At 46.2% G+C, this 17828-nt stretch overlaps 1 protein-coding gene across 11 annotated transcripts in view; it reads left to right on the forward strand.

Annotated features, from left to right (window-relative positions):
* The window catches only part of MAST4 (microtubule associated serine/threonine kinase family member 4), a 1731733-nt gene that overhangs the window by 1643037 nt on the left and 70868 nt on the right, over positions 1-17828 (forward strand). For all 11 annotated transcript variants that reach the window (XM_085631988.1, XM_085631996.1, XM_085632003.1 and 8 more), the window contains 3 exons: positions 6435-6536; positions 8152-8274; positions 8681-8793. In XM_085631988.1, the coding sequence (XP_085488114.1) occupies positions 6435-6536; positions 8152-8274; positions 8681-8793 (338 nt within the window). The remainder of the gene's footprint in view (positions 1-6434; positions 6537-8151; positions 8275-8680; positions 8794-17828) is intronic.

Raw genomic sequence — 17828 nt, forward strand, 5'->3', positions numbered from 1 at the left:
TCCATTACAATGTCCAGTTTGTTGTACAGAGTGGCGGAGGGTCCAGAGGAGGCCACCAGTCTTTGGTCCAGTGAGGGCAGTGCTGAGAAATGCGAGGATGGAGGAAGAGCTCCACATCAAAGATGTCCCATAATCGCTGAAGGGGCAATATTGGAGCCAGATAGGTAGAAAGACTCACACTTAGAAGGGAGCCCGCTTGTGGGTACCTGGATAAGATGGAGCGCTACGCAGCAAGAGTAGCCCATCAATTGGATCAGTCCTCAGGGACAGCCAACAGCCACAGGTTAAGATTCCAAGAGCTGTATGATGGTGATCAGACTCCTATAGATGGATCCCACTTCAGGCAGACTCATGAGTTCCAGCGAACTGAGGGTGACAGGCTGACAACTGCCCAGCAAGTGAGAGCAGAGGCTAGTGTAACAGGGAGAGTGCAGCACAGGCTACACCAGTCAGGCTCCGAGGCGAGCTCATTAGAGTCCAGAAAGCAGCTCAGCTTCACTTCTAAGGAGTGCGCTACTGCAGACAATTGCACCACAAAAGGTTCATCCAGGGACATCTGCTTAGCAATGCACATGGCAGCAGTGCGCAGTTGTAGGGGAGACAAGAATCCTAGGAGCTTGAGGTGCCTCACAAATGTGTAGAGGTTATATTAGAGCCCCGCTGTATCCTGCGGATCAAGTAGTAGGCTCATTAGTAACGCCAGATAGTGCAGGGTACTCCTGTTGGGAGGTGCAAATTGTACCCTGCATTCAAAGTGCCCATCAACAACCTTCAGATGCATGAAACCCCCCACCCCCCGTGGGAAGCCCAGCCTCACATACCCAGGCCCACAGAGCAAGTCAAGGCCAGTTTACAGTACCTCTCTGTAGGGATGTTGACAGGGTCCAGGTTGCCGCTGGCACAATCCAGAAGCTGCAGAAAGGGGCACTTCCTCTGTAGGTAGTGCCAGCTATTTACAGGCCCCTGTCCCATGCTGCAACTGCTGTCGTCGCTGCAGGGGCCCGTTGACCCGTGCCCCGATAGGAACCCAGTCAAACCAAAAGATGGCAGACTATGGTGCTCCCCCCCACCCACACCTCACAGATATGCCACCTCTGCTGCTCCAAACTCTAGGTCTGGGAGGGATGCAGTGCTGGTACAGGCAATATTACAACGTGGGCCCACGCCAGCTCAGGAGCGCTACAGGTGTGAGCCCTTCAGCGTGCACCGCCAGATGAGGCCTTGTATAATCAGGGCTGAGCAGCAGAGGGCAGTCTCTAGTGCCCAGCTGTAAGGTAAAGAAGGCCGAGCCGCAAAGCACCGCAGAAGGGCCGGTGTCAAGTTTGGGACTGCTGCGTTTCCCGTACTACAGTTTACCACCGGGCTCAGAGGGCACCATAGATAGCTACACTCCACAGGTCAGTGGTCATGCCCCCTCAGAACCCCTGCACTGCTCGCAGGGAAGAACACGGCCCACCCTCTTCGCAAGTCTTCAGGGCACAGCGGTACAAGAAAGTTAGGAACCGGTCCTCCCGCTACCTCGATGTGACCAGAGGGACCTCTGGAATCCTTACAGCTTTGTCGTAGCCAGAGGAGCGGGTTCTCCCGGTGTGGCTAGCCCCTCATGTAAGGCAGCAGGCTCTCAAACCGCTAGGCCTCAGCGTGCCTCAAGGCAGGGTTGGCGAGTCTGCAATCCCCGCACCTCTCTCCAGCCATCTGAGGGGCTGCAAATGCCTTGCCAGTGCTGCCACCGATGGGTAAGCATTAGCCAGTGCAGTAAGAGGTCCTATGGCAGCCTTAGATGTGTAAGTGCAATGGATAATGGGGTGTGGCGCGGAGCTCAGTTAGAAAGTGTCTACCATCAGGCCTCTTCAAGTCATCCTACTGCTTGGGTCATACTGATGCTGTACCTGAGGCTGTGGAGTCGGAGATCAGCTACTCTCTCTTACTAAGTGATCGATAACTGTGCTGATACTCAGTTCCCAAGTGCATCCGAGCATGGCAGGCACTGCAACGTGCCCTCTGTGCCCTCTGTGCCCGGCGATTAGTATGGGAAGCTTTTACATGTATTGTAAATTCTGCCATCCCTAACTTAAACTCTGTTAATCACTGAGGCAGGGACTTCTGATGAGTAAAAAAAAAAAAAAAACTGAAGGAAAGTGGACCAACAGGAGCTGACTTATTTCCCATAATGATTTGAATAAGACATTTTTGACCAAATTTATGAAAAAATGTAAAGGTATATGTAGAGATTTACATCTGCACGAACGTGCTTTTTCTTTTTATTTCAAAGTTACAAACATTTTTCAATTCACTGTGCCATGGGCAGGCTCTAGGTGCATACTGCAAATATCATGCGATGCATCATGTGCTCCAATTTCCATTGTCTGGAAATCTACATAGAGTAGGTTTGAAGGTAAGGTGAACGAAACCTACTGTGGAAATGCACTTTTTTTACCCTTCAAGTGGAAAACATTCTCCCTGTGGAGAAAGCCCTTTTCCTATAACCCCTTCAGTTCTAGGGCTTATCTGCTCCTCTTTCCGTCCTGGAAAGACATTTACTGTAGCCATTGGCTAGCGTAAATGTCCTACAGTTTTGAGGGTGGGAGGAGGTCAGATTAGACTCAGAGTTTGTGAATCCGTCCACACATACATGTTTTTAGGCACTCACAGCCTTGCAAGGATTGCCATGCCTTGTACTATCCGCTTCCCACCCCTTGAGTGGCATTTACTTGTACTTGTGGTGGAGAAACCCAAAGTTCTTTTGTGAATTCCTGGCATGCGTAAATAGAGGACTTTTTGGCCATAAACCTACATGCACTGCAGCGAATACCTCTGTGAGTCGGTCACTCTGGGTTTTAGTTCAAGCGGCCAGGACATATTCTCCCGCACTGCATGTGACCACCTCGCCCGGCGCGGATACCTCTACGTGAGACTGGAGTGCCCTTTGACGAGCAGCCTTGTCCATCTCGGATTGTGCGCTGAAGAGCGGGTTCGATTCACCTTTCCACGGGCATTTACAGTATAACATACTTCTACTTTGGCAACTCACAGACTCCCGAACGGGCAAGTCCCAAAGGGGGAGTAGAGTTTAAAAACTCTACATTTGCAGATGCTGGGAAATTGCTAATGGAGCAATGAAGGAATTAGCTTAAATGTAATAAACCCTCCGCTCAAGTGACTCCCTCATAATAAATAACGAGCAAAAGGAAACAACCCCTGTTCACAGATTGTTAATGGTCTGGCATTGGTTGCTGAAGTGTAGTGTTATTTCAGTAGCAGCTGTTGTTCTTTCATTTAAAATTCAATAACGTTTCAGATCTTCACTTGCAGGCTGACCCCAACAATTGGTATGCAGCTTATGGCAAAACGAAATGATCATTAAACCGAATCCCCTGCAACCCAACCTGCTGTTTCCTGGATCCCCACATGCGCTGGCAGGCCGCAGCCATGCCAAAGGGTGATCGCCAGGATGCTGGACCAGTGTTTCTTATTTATCCTCTTTAGTTGCAGGCACAGACCTCGGGTCTGAGGGGAGGAGGGGGCTGCCTCTGCACGCGGGTGCTTCTTCCCGCCCTTTCCCCAGCCACCTGATGTTTGTAAACTCTAATGAAGTGGATTTGTGAGTCGCCCGCAGAGTCCACGATCCTTTGATGCCGCAGTCTAGCTGTTTACGGATTTAGAGTCCTGCTGTTTTTTGATGGGATACACTGGGGCGCAAGTTAGCGAGGGGAATCAACTGTTTAATTAAGGCGCGTGGTGAATGTTGGCTTTGTTCGAGATGCCTTCCGGCGGCGATACATATTCATGATGTCATCTCCAAACCAGACTTTAACTCGCTTTTTCTTCAGGCTGGCGCATGCCTTTTGCGTTATATTTTAATTTCACACACATTTATTTTAACTGCATGGTCTGCGAACCATGAGAACTGTGCAAAGGATTTATTGTTTTTTATTATATCACGAGGCGCTTGATAACGATGTGATAGAGTTGGCTTTCCGAAAGTGAGTAAAAGAATGTACTTCTAAAGCGCAAACCTAGCTGGGTGGAATGGAGGTCTGAAACAATCAGCTGAGAAAGAATTAGATTACTGCAAGAGGGTCTCTAGAGCAGGACTGTCAGTCAGCAGGGGTGCAGACCAAAAGACTGTTGATAGAGGGGAGTCTTCAGAGATTTCCTTAATTTTACAAATGTATTCTTCGGTTTGGTTCTTTCGTTTTACCGCATATTGTATATGCACTGGAATGTCTTCTGTATTATTTGCTTATTTTATGCATAGATATATTGCCACTAGTTCTTGCTTTATGCGGATGATTGGAGGCTTTGCACGCCAGCACTCATTTGTTGGGACCTGAATTTATTTTTTATTGTCAGATTTTGAGTAAGAGGGAGTGAGTGTGAAAAGGCAGAAAGAAGTAGGAAGAGAAAATAAAGGGAGAAAAATAATGGCTGGTGAAAGCAGGGATTTAAAAATAACCTGAAAAAGTATGCTAAAAGTCAGGAAGTGTAGAATGGTGGAAGAAAGCGACATAAGGTACCAAGTAGCCTTGGTGGTGGCGAGCCCCTAAGGAAAGGAAAGCCTTGATCTTGCTCTCTTGTTTTTTAACATTTTCTATTTTCCTCCGCTTCAGGCATTGACTGCCCGTAATGACAAAAAGGGCAATGCTATATTTTCTGTTCATGGCCCTTATTCAAAGGGGAAAGTCATTTTAACTGAAATCTTGTAATTTATTTTCACAACGCGGGCTGCACAAAGAATCCCAACCACTTTTTAATAAATGGTGTTTTTCTCTACCTTCATTAAAGCTTCCTTTCTCTTGAGGTTCAAGATTGAACAATGGGCTTGTAATATTAACCAAAAAGGTATATTTAACGAGGTAGTGCTTGGTTTCTCCTTTTATAAACCTGGCAAGTACACCTGAGAGCCACCAACAGACAATGCTTTCGACCCACCTTTCCAGGCCACTCCAAAACAAATATTAATTCTGCTTCCATTCACTCAGAGGTCAACCCTTAGAGCCAATATGTATATCCCCCACTAAGCACTTCTCACTTATGAGCCATTCAAACACCCGAAGATACTGTAATCTGCATTAGCATGCAATCCTCCCCAGCCTTAGCAATCGGGCCCTCTTCTGAAGTAGAACACACACAACCAACTCCATCCCAGCATACCTTAATCAAACCCACTATGACTTGCAATCTGTTCTTGACTTACTTTTATCTGGTTCATTCAACAACACTCTTTGGCCAGTGTTTGTCCCCTCGTCTCCCAGCCAGGGATTATTCGCATCATTGAGAACTTTGTTGATACAGAGGAAATTCTGCATCCCCACAAACCTTGTTTACTATATGCCAGTTATCAATGGCTTTGCCATAACACTCAATTTTCTTCAAGGGCTTTGTCATCTCACCCTAATACTAAATACAATACTACACCCAGGACTATGAAGTCCCTCTCTTTCTCTCACTCAACCAGGATCAGACAGGCTTGTCTCTCCGCCTCTAATCTTGCTTCCTGCTTCTCTGAAATCATCTTCTTCATATGCACATGCTTCTCTTCCTACTCCTCCCCATGCACCTTCAATTTTCCCTACAATACTATGCGGAGGTGATCCCCCTATTCAAAGCTAACCAGCACCCCCTGCCATGTCCTACGCTATTTAGGCTCTCAAACCATGAGTCCGCTGTCTAGCACCTCTCTCCCAGTGACCCATGTTGCTTCAATACTCCAGTTACCTACGTTAGTCTCACTGGTGCCTATAAATATTGCTTCAATGCGGCTGTACGGCTTACTTTGAGTCTCCCTAGAAGAGCTTCCACAAGGAAAGCCCTGAAAGATTTGCATTGGTTGCCGGTGGAGGAAAGGGTCCTTTTTAAGTCAATGTGCTACTGCCATAAAATACTTGCAAAAAAAGGACCACACTACCTGCATCCTCTAATCTCTCAATATATCCCAGGCCGCAATCTGCGATCAAAAGGAAGGTCGCTAGTGAAGGTTCCTAGAGCTCGGAGTGCAAGAATGGGGGCAAGGTCCTTCAGTTATCTTGTGGCAAAATATTGGAACGGGCTCCCGGAAACTATAAGAATGGAATCCTGCGAAGGTAAATTTAGGAAGAAGCTAAAAACATGGCTATTTTCCTCTGCGTACTAAAGTAAAGGAGAGCCACAGGAATGTATTAGTTGGTAAATGTGTTGTGAGGTGTCTTGAGTTGTCTCCAATTAGCGAGTCTGCATCAGCGCGGGGACACGCCGGAGGCGTAACCATGCACTTTAGAAATGTTAAATAAATACAAATAAATGTCCCTGGGAGACTCTGCGTTTCCACAATCTCCAATGAGTCCATATATCCTTACTGCGTCTTCTTTAATGCTAAAAGTGTTGATTGTAGAGCAAAACACTAGTGCATCTGATGCAGTCATTAAAATACTTCTATACTATGTGTTTTCTTTTAGATGACATCAACTGGCCTGAAAATGATGATGCTCCGCCGCCTGATGCTCAGAACCTTATTACCATGCTGCTTCGTCAAAATCCTTTAGAACGACTGGGAACAGGTAATATTAATGCACATATCAATTTTAAAACATTTGATCATTATAGCCTACAACAGTGTTCCGCGTTTTAAAGTTACAAACTAACTATCACATTAAGAGGCAATAAGTTTATCAAAACTAACCCACAGGGCCAATCTGTTCGAAATTTCTGCAAAAACATGGTTTGGATGTCCTTGCATTTATTACATGTAGAGACAAGACCACATTTTTCCTATAAACAATATTTATTTTCCTTTGCAGTTTTATTACCGATGCAATTGGGAATGCAGCAAGAATTTAATCTTTTTAAAAAACAGCTTAAGAGATCCTACACGTGTACTAGTTTGTACTAATACGTAATGCACCGTGCATTCATTTGTTTGACTAGTATCACTTTCTAGGCTTCATCACGTGTTATAAGGTTACTTGGTTTTAATATTTTTGTAACTAAAACAATCTGATACCACATGAGGAAGCCTAGAAAATGATACTAGTCAAAGAGTTGAACCTGGGACTGGCAGAACTTGGTTTTGGGCGTCAAATAGGCGTGGAAGGAAGCAGCATCGGAAAGCTTGAATGAAGAAGTGAGGTTTTTTGAAGCTTTTTTTGGTTCCAACTTATAATAGGAATAGGAGGAAATTAAATAGAGGAAATCCTTGCACTTGAATCCCTGTCAAAAATAGGGTTAATTTTCTGTTTGCTTAAACTGTATTTTATTTAAACTCAATAGTACATAGAAGCCAAAACAGTAATATAAGAAAGACAACCCTCCCAAGTAAGATAGACACTGGATCAAATCTATTAACCCAGGTATATAGTAGCCACGCATTTCTTTGACCGTAGCAGTTAGCTTTTTTCAGAGACCTTTTGAAGCTGCGATATCTATACATCATGCATCTGAATAAATCTCCTATGTGTGTATTTTAAATTTTGCGTCCTACAAAACAGATAACTTTGTCAAACCGGCAGGCCACCTGCCTCTTTTCCCTTTGTCTACATATAATCTGTCTGAATACCATAGTTTTTGATTCCCTGCAGATCTTGAACATTTTATTGATTCACAATGATGACACCTGTTCCTGATGAATTAACGACTCCACACTTTTCCTTTGGTGCTATATGATACTTCTCTTGTCCCCCCCACCTATATTTAGAGGGGACACAGACAAAATCCTAACTTTGCATTCTCTAGTCATGTTATCCAAATTCTGAAGTTTATTATGTAGAGTATGAGGAGGCATTGTGCAAACCTTTTTGTTGTTTATGGTGTGCGGTCTTTAAGTAGCCAGAAAAATAGGCAAACAATACCAGTGGTTTCCCAAAGCAGTATCCAGTGGAAAAACCAAATATGTTTTTGAGGGAAATGACAAAAGTAGGCAGTTTTCAGGTTTACAAATGTTATTTATGTTCCCATTATCAATGTGTATTGCATCTTGCATGGTCTGGTTCTGCTTGACTCACTGTGGCTTGGCAGCAAGGGTGTGCGGCTTGGGGCCCCGCGGCCTCCTTGTGTTAGACTGGAGACGGCCTCAGTACCTCCTACATCTCCTTTGCTACTTGAGTCTCCAGTGAAAAGAAGCTGTTGCCTTGGATTTGTGTTGGAGTCACACCCGCCCTCTGCCGATTGCTTCCTCAGGTGGTGCCTTTGAGGTGAAGGAGCACCCGTTCTTCTGCACCTTGGACTGGACTGGCCTACTGAGGCAGAAGGCAGAGTTCATCCCGCAGCTGGAGTCTGAGGATGACACCAGTTACTTTGACAGTAAGTACTTGCTCGTTCTCAGACTACCTGGGCCACGAGGCATCTTTGAGATAATGACACTTAAACCTGTTAAGGGATTTTTAGTAATCTGTAATTAATTACTCTAATGCATATTATTAATCATGTTTTCATGTAGTTTGTTCATTCCAGGTAAGGTAACTTTATTTACGACAAGATGTCTCAGTGGATGAATGCATCTGTTGTGTAGAGCGTTGTTTAACTTGAAGGTCACAGGTTGGGATTTGGGCGGGTCTCCTTAGATTTTCATCCCCTGCTGAGGTCTTTAAAATGCCCACCTTTGAGATGGGTAGTAATTAACAGCTGTTGGCACCAGTTTCAGGCGAGTCAAAGCGTAAGGTTTGCCATTGAAGGCTTGTAGTTAATAATGCTATTACTTTCTATGCAGCGCGCTCTGAGAAGTATCACCACATGGAAACCGAGGAGGAGGAAGATACCAACGATGAAGACTTTAGTTTGGAAATCAGGCAGTTTTCCTCAAGCTCACACAGGTTTTCAAAAGTAAGTGGGCATGGAGGTGATGGTTCAGGTTTTATAACTCTCTTTTGTTACACTGCATTAAACTAGGGGATGACTGTGTACTGTAGTGAAAACAGCAAGTTGTTATTGCATGACTAGTCTGTGATGCAACTGCAGCCCTGGTGGCTGGGACAAACTTGGACCTCTGGTATCTTTCTTGAGTGGAACTTGAAGCTCACTGCCCCACAGATGGCCATTGAAGCCATTACTCTGTGGCGGATCATCAGTACTGGTCAGAGCAAGAAACATTTTGGAGGAAATAGTATGTATTATCTGATGGTAATCCCTTTAGCTTCCCCAGGTGCTGGATTCAAGATTCATGCACACATTTCTGATTATAACAGCGGGGAGGATTTGAGCGGAATGGAAGCGACATGGAAAACGCTGCAAGCACTGGCGCCCTGTAGAGATGAGCTGTGCCACGAAAGAGAAAAGGATAAACGTAAGCAATCCTCTCTCCATAAGAATGGCACTTGCAGGACCACTTGAAGTGGGAGGTTCTGGGGACCAGAAACCTGGTAAGGCAGCAGCGAGCTAAGAAAGTTCCAAGAAGAGAGTAAGTTAGTTCCATAAGGTAGAAACTCGCTATAAAAGGCTCACCAGTGTGGAGGGAAATGACAGAAAGCTATATTTGAACTTCAAAAACATTGGCTAACATCGAGTAATGAATAGTGTTGTCAGGTCAAGGGGTGACTCCTCTCATATGCTCATCCTACTGGTAGTGCCCTGGCGGTCCTTCACGAGAAGCGTTGCATTGGATAGAGCTCGAGTCTGCCGTGTGCGTCATCAAGATGCGCTGCGTGGAATCGTGTACTGCGCAACAGTCACCAAAAATGCCAGGCTCAACCAGAGCTAAATGAGGCGGTATCATACGTTTGGAAGATGAACAAATACACCCTGCTTAGAAAGGAGGCGCCAGCACTCGCTCCCCTGATCAGGTGACCACATGACAGTGGAACCCCTCCACATGGGTCTGTCGCAGTGCTCTCTAAAAGAACGCCTCATCAGCCGGACATATCTAGTTTGGTTGCAGAATCTAAAGTGTTTTCAGGACAAGGACGTGCTCTCCAAATTACAAACTACTTGTTGTTCTTTTGCTCCTGCTAATGTGTCACCTCACGTTTATTTTGTATGTATTTTTGAATTGCAGAAAAAGATAAGCACTGGGAGTGTTAAATCTGTCAGCGGAGGCATTATGCCCCAAGACCCCTGCTTTCCTGGGCCTCACTCTCGGTCATCAACATTTATTTTAATTTTTATTTGCAAGCAAGTCTGCCGCCTTTACGACTAATAAGGCAGACCACTAGATAGTGAAACTTTACCTGAAGTACATTTTTTGTTCTGGCATTACTCAAGACCATTTGATTGCGGAAAATGTATAATATACTTATAATGACTTTCAGCCAGCGCTCTTCACCTATTGGTATGTTCTTGTGCCACTCATATTTGTCTTCTGCCCACTACCACTTAAAACGTTGGGTAGGCCACTTCAGCGATTGGCTAATTCCTCTGAGTGGCGGCACTCCACTCTTTCACAAGCAGCACTTCGGAGCACACAAAGTTATTTCTTCTATGCTATAGGCTCCAGTGGTAATGTGGGCTTTTTATATGACCCAAATAATATTTTTGCTGTGCGCTGATGCTGGAACTATTGGCTTTGCCAGTGTATGTTTTAACACTTAGAAACAAGTGCTGCTTATCGCACCTGGTCAACACGGATGAAGCCTACACAGGCCCCAGGCCTCGCTCTAAGCAGTTTGTGTGTTCCGAGGCATAGATGGCAACAACTTTGCTATCTGATGATTTTCCGTCTGGAATGGATAATGGAGGTCTATAAAGTGATCCAAGTGTGCAGAAATAGCAGTACTAATTATGAACACTAGTGCAACAATTTCTTAAAAGAAAGAACTGCAGAGTGTCTGCGATAGCCGAGGAGACCAAACCAATAGCAAGATAATATACAAGTATTGGTAAATGCAATACGTTTTGTCTGAGAGTATTAATACTTTTTTGCTGTAAGTTTTAGCTTGGTGAGCGGTTGTGCAATATAAGCCTTCTAGACCAGCAAAGTTACCAAGGAAACCATGTAAACCGAAAGAAGTCCCGCCTCCTTCCTGCCTCTATGACCCAGTGCTCAAGTGGCAGATGGTGCTCTGTGTCAAAGATCACTGTTCGCAGATACCGCAGAGATTCCACTAAAAGAAACCAATCAGTTCCCGACCCTCTAATTAATCTCTACAAAACTTATAGCTGAGAGAGCACTGGTATTAGAAGTGTCAGCAAGCGCAGGGCAGTTAGGAACATTTAGCCATGCTCCCCGCGCACAACAGATATACCACGTTAACATAGCGGTGCATAAGCAGAGGCTTGTGCTCTTGGGTAATGTACTTATCATGATGGAGAGGGGCTTTCTTCTTCAGTTAATGACCGAGGAGCAGAGGGTGCAACCAGGGACCACCCCCTCTCAAACCTCTCATCCACTTATGTGAAGATTAATCCAAAAGCCTGGCAGCAAAGCTAAAAAATTGAAATAATTCAACAAGCAACTAAATTAATTAAAAGAAAGTTCATATAGTATAGTGTTAAAGTAAAAAAATGCTGCAGATGCTCCGGATGTTAAAAGCAATCCAGGAGCATCAGCACACACAGGATACTTGACATACCTAACACCGGAAGTTCCATAAACTGCAGACACACTTGCATACAAGCACCATGTGCATTGAAAACGCATGTGTGTGAGTAGATGACATGCACACTATGAAAATAAAGTAAAACTGAGGTGCCAATTGTTTCATCATCAACACTTTCCAAAAATGCCCGCGCCAACCCCACAGTCCTTTATCTTCAGCATCTTAATGGTGTAGGCACTGCCCGAAGCTGAAGACTGTGGCGACACCTCGATGCTCTGCGAATACATGTAGTCACCCAATCATGTCACATTGGTTGAAACAGGAAGGACAAACCCCTGAAATGTTCCTCAGCAAACTCATGGGTGAGATCAGTAAAAATAGGGTTAACAAAAGACACATAAGCCATAATGCAACACACAAACTCAACAGTAGTGTACTTGCCAGAAAGGTTTGAAAAATACCAACATTTACAGAACCATAGGAGCTAATTGTGATGGTACAAAAGCATGGCATCTATCAGGAGATCTACAACGGTACAGCAAGGAAGAAAACCGGTGGAGAGAAGCTTTTGATTTGCCAGGGAGACCGAACTATGTTCTTTAAAATCGCGTACCTGTAGAAACACAGCACAATCATTCACACATGCATGCAAAGAATGCAGAACAGCACACAACACGTACAACCACTATGGGCAGGTGAAGTTAAAATGTGTTTTGCTGTATGGTTGAGAAACTCCACCTTTCATAGCAGCGGGTGAAGTTTCTTGAGTTTAGGGTGAATAGTCCATAAACTGATATCTGACAGCACCCAAATGTACTCCTATGAACAGTCCAAGCAGTTAAGAGTCATCTTATCCACCTACACAATAGCTATTAGATAAGATAAACAATAAAACTTCACTCAATCAAAATGTTATCCATTGATGCATCCTTCCCCATGTGCCAACAGGCCATTCACCCTAGTTCACTCCATCCTCACCCACACAACAGAAAAGCAGTCCTACCTCTATCACCTAAAACATAGCAGCAATCAAATCTCCTAATCACGAAAACAGCCTGGCAACAGTACCTTACACCTTACACCTTACATATCAGATTTCCACAGCATGCTTATTTTGAAGAAAGTTATTTGTTTTGGGTGAAGCAATGGTTTGAGGGACTGCTCAGAGATTCACCAACACTAATAGTGAACGGCAGTTTATTAAAAAGTGTTGATGCTGGCAAGCTGTATCTGAACAGCGACAGGCTGTATGAATCTTTCTGCACTGTTCGTATTGGAACAAAACCGCATCAGACCGAATGATAAACCAATTAGTTATTGAAATATTACAACATGCTCACTCTGTACATGATGTTCGAATGCATTAAATATTACAGTATTTCTAGATCTTAAAGCCAACAATGCAGATTTGATTGGTCCACAAAGCCATGTTCCTTTTTTTTTAAACCATTTTATTGCTTTTACAACTTTCAGTGAGAAAGCAGCACAATGAGCGCAGTACCTATATAAGAATACATTACACCACAAGAAGAAAGCAGGAAAGACATAACAATAAATCCCACGACTGAACAACCGACCACCCGACGGTAGGGTAGGACCCAGTCATCCCGTTTGTACATTATTATTGCCCACCTCACATAGTCCCGTAACCCTACCATCAACCCATGGCCTCTCTGTGCACGGCTGTAGCCATATCCCTCTGTACTCCGCCCAGTCCTTCCATATCTTAGTGTTTCTGGGGGCAGCCTGTGACAAGTAGATCAGACGTTCCAATACAATGGTCCATGAACTTGGCCCAAGTGTCCACTTGAGGGGCCTCTGTCGCCTTCAGGCCCTTGCTATAGCCCTCTTTACAACAATGAGGTCCAGCCAAAGAAGTGCCCTCTGATAATGAGTTCCCCCATATCATCTGTTATATGCATATGGATAAGTTTAGGGTATCAGGGAATATCCCAACCTATCACCCTCTCGAGTTGTTTCAGCACACCACCCCAGAAATGGGCCAACCCTGGAAAGTGCCAGAACATGTGAGGTATATCTCCCCTCGGATCATCACACTACAGACAGTTTCTCTCTCTGGGAGCTTCTACTGCCTCCCTCCAAGCATCATCATTCAGGCATCCCTGTTCTCCCTCCTACGTCTGCCGCCCTCCCACCATCAGGTCAGGCACCTTACACAGTAACATTTTGTATATTTCCGACAATTTACACTCTTTGAGGTTTGTGAGAAGGATTTTGGCCTCCTTCGGGAAAAATTCAGCGATAGCCTCCACAGGCTGTGTAAGAGGGAGGAGGGCGTGACGGAGCTCCAAATACCTAAAGAACTGTGTACGGTGCATGTCATACTCCTCCTACAGGTCTTGAAAGGATTTAAGCATCCCATTATGCAGCACATTCCCCAGCGTTGAAATACCTATAGCATCCCAGGCCGCGAATCCCCTCAAGGCCGTCACCTGCGTAGTCTGGTGCCCTGCCACAATGGGGTTTCCAATGTGAGACGATCAGCCCACCTCCAGGTCTTTATGGCAGCATTCCATATCGCCAATACTATGCGGGTGGCAGGAGACAGAGCCGCAGAAACCCCTCCATAGAGCAGGTGGGGAAGGCCCCAACCACTCAGTAGACATCCCGCCGCTGCATATGCAGGGTCTCTAAAGCCCCCGCACCACCACTCTTTCACAACTAGCAGATGCACTGAACAGTAGTATAGAAGCATGTCTGAGGTGGCTGTCCCTTCATTGACAGTCGATTGACAACATTTCGCCAAAGCGATGTGGGGTACACTGTTCCCCCTCCCCCATAGCAACAGTTGGATTTGTGCATTAACCTTACTGAAGAAAGTTTTATCGATCGGGAATAAACGGTTTTGCAGTTGGTAGAGCAGACGCAGGAGCGCGCCACCATTTTAAAAATGGGCAAGCACCCAAAGGGGAGAGTTGACTAGAACTTGACGTCCCGTCCAAGGGAAACTAACTGAGGCAACAAGTTCTGTTCAAAGGAGCGGGTCGCATCACTGGTGACAAAACCCTTTAAGTATTTAAAGCCTAGACGGAGGATAAGTATCCCCGCCATCCACGGCATTTCCACTGGACCAAGGAGCAGTGGGATAAATAACAGGTTTTTGCAGGTTCATCTGAAGACCGGAGTGGAATCCCAAGATGTTTAGAATATGGAGCGCCCAAGGGCCTGAGACCTCAGGATCGTTCAAGAACAAAAGGACGTTATCAGCATACACCAAAATTCTATCTCACAACCCCTCAGACCACTGAAAACCAATGATAAGCACGTCAACCCTCAACCATGCATCCAAAGGTTCAATTACCCATGCAAAAAGTAAAGGTGATAAGGGACAACCTTGATGAGTGCCCCTTGCCAAAGTAAACCACTCCAACGCCGCCCCTCCAACCTGCACCCTTGCTGTCAGATTGGTGTAAAGAAGGTGCACATAGCTCACAAACCTTGGGCCAAACCCCACTCGAGTAAGAAAGGAGAACTAAGCGCCCAGCCCACTGAATTGAACACCTTCTGAAAGTCGATAGAGAGAAGAACTCTATGGCCACAGAAGGGCCCACTCATGGCAATGGCATTATGAACCCTTTGTTGATTATACCTTGAGGGTGAACAAGGTGTGTAATTACCCCTGCAAGACAGGCACCCAGCATCTTAGCCCATGTTTTTACTTTGGAGTACAAACGTGAGATTGGTCAGAAGTCCCTGCAGTGCGTACCCTACGTACCCAGCTTTGGGATCACCACAATCTCTGCTGTCCGCAGATCAGGGGGGCAACTCACACTTCTCTAAAGCCTCTCCAAAAGTCTCTAGTAGTAACTAGTAACGGGCCAATCTGTTGCCACACCAGGACCAGAACTCAGCCAGAAACCCATCAGGACCTGGCACTATACAAGCCTGTAGCTGAGCCAAGGCTGCGCACAGCTCGGCGCTCATAGCGTCTGCCTGTAACGATTCCTGCTCTTCGGGGTCAGACGTGGCATCAGTAGATCTGACACAAATTGAGGTTAAACTGCACGAGGGCTCAAGGAGATCGAATCATGCAACTTTCTGTGGTACACGGCGCAGGCGCTCGCAATGGACTCACTTCCAGTCACCTGTGAACCATCATTCACCACCAGAAAAGCTACCGGGGCTCCCGCCTCCCTGGTGATGCACAGCTGGTGCAATGCCTTGCTGGCTTTATCGCCCCACTGATAGACCCTACTTCGTGTGGCCATCCGCGCCACTCTAGCCTCTCGTATAAGCTCCTTCAAGAAGGATTCCTGCTGTGATGTCATGTACTGGCTTTCTAAGTCAAGTCAAGTATACGTTCCTCAAGATCCCTGACCTTCCGCAGATCTCGGTCCATCTGGCCCCTAGAGTAGCTAATGATTCGTCCCCTCACCATGGATTTCTGAGCTTCACAAAGTGTAATGTGGGAAGATATGGAACCCCTGTTGTCAGCAAGAAATTGCTGGCACGTTTTCTGGCATAGCTCCCTAGCTACCAGTAGTCCAAGCGCCTTCGCGTCCCGACCCCCGGGCCCAAGCCAAATACATCACCACTGGCGACTGATCAGAGAGTCCCCTGGCCAACACCAGGACATTTATGGCCCTGTGGCTCTCTCAACCCTGCATGAAAAAGTAGTCCAATCTGGGAAATGAGCAATGTGCCCCTGAGTTGAAGGTAATTCCTCTCTCCCCAGTATATGGTGCCCTCCATACGTCTATTAGGTTCCAATTACACACAAAGGCCGCAAGGGAAGGAGGGCCGCCACCCTTCCCAACAGAAGACTGAGAACGGTCAAGACTCACATCGCACATTCCATTAAAATCCCCACCAATTAACCATGGTGTATCCAGCATTTCCTATAGAAGGTCCCCCAGTCTAACTAAGACATCTGAGGAAAGTGGGAACAGGACATATACGCTGATCAGCGAGATGAGACATCCGTGGAGAATGGCTAATACTGCAACATAACAGCCCAGCCCATCATGCCATACCCTGGAGACCACCAAAGTGGTACACCCCCTAACTAATAGTGCTTTGCCGTAGAGCCCCGGTGAAATCCAGAGTGGTACAGTGGAGTGTAGCCCTTGTGGGTCAAAAAGGGACACTTGGTAACCAAAAGGTGGGTCTCTTGAAGCATCACTATATCTGCATTGGACCTCAGCGCTGCCCGGAGTACCACTCCCCATTTGATCTTATCCAGCATCCCATTAATGTTCCAAGACAGGATGGACAGTGTACCCTGCACCCCCTGTCCCTGGGTATGGCCTCTTTGAGAATTAGAGTCGGCAATAGCTGAAGCTTCTGATCGTGCAATATCTAAGAATCATGTGTGTCCTGCGTACAACTGTGCTCAACATCTGCACCTGAAAAGGAAAGACAATTAAAAACAACACCCCAGTACCCCCCTCACATCACCTCCCATACTTCATAAACTGCAAGCACCTGGGCTGTCGTGTGAATCGTCCCTGCCTCCCCAATCCCCTCCCCCAAAAGAACTAATTAATCCCAACTCAAAAAAGGTTTTTAGGGCGTCCAGGCCAAAGGTGACACGGACAAAAACAGTGCAGTAAAGCATTTGCAACACTCCCAAACAAAACCCCCAGAGATCATGGTGGGCCAGGAGCCTCCCGTAAGAGGGACTCCGTGCCTGGCATCATCAAGTGGTCTTCTCCCGCTGCAGGTGAGGTTTCTTCAGTGACTGCGTGCTCAGGACCCAATGAATGGGCCCTTCGTCCCTTTTTCTTTCAGTGTTTTCGCAAGGCCGTACGCCATTCTCATGTTGGGCCTCCACTATCTCTCCGGCCCCTCTCCCTCTCTAGGGGAAGGAATAAACACCTGGGCATCGCAGAGGTCTCTCCTCTATCCATTTCCACACCACCTCAGGAGAGTCAAAGAAAAGGCTCTTCTCTTAATAGAGTATCTTCAGATGGGCCAGAAACAAGAGCATATACTTGAGTTCCATGGCTTTCAATCTTTGCATGGCTTCCTGAAAGAACCAACACTGCTGTTGTACCTTCAGAGTGTTGTCCAGGAAAATCATCACCGGAGAATATTGAAAAGTCAACTGGCCAGCCATATAGACTGCCCTGAGGACTGCATCCCTGTCTGCGTAGTTGAATATGTGCACAAGGAATGGTCTGGTTCATGCGCCTCCCGGTGATCAGTGCTCTATGTGCTCTCTCTATGATGAAGCAGCTGTAAACCTCGTCCTTTGGCACACAGCTGTGCAACCAATCCCACATGAATCTCGTTGGGGCAGAGCCCTCTGCCCCCTTCAGTTTGCCCACCACACAGATATTCCTGCGGAACCTCCCCTCCGCATCCTCAGCGCGGGCCTCCAGCTGAATCACCAACCGTTGCAGGGTGGCCAAGCATTTTCCATGC

This window comes from Triturus cristatus, chromosome 2_1, assembly GCF_964204655.1.
Source record: "Triturus cristatus chromosome 2_1, aTriCri1.1, whole genome shotgun sequence".
In the NCBI taxonomy this organism is placed as follows: Eukaryota; Metazoa; Chordata; class Amphibia; order Caudata; family Salamandridae; genus Triturus; species Triturus cristatus.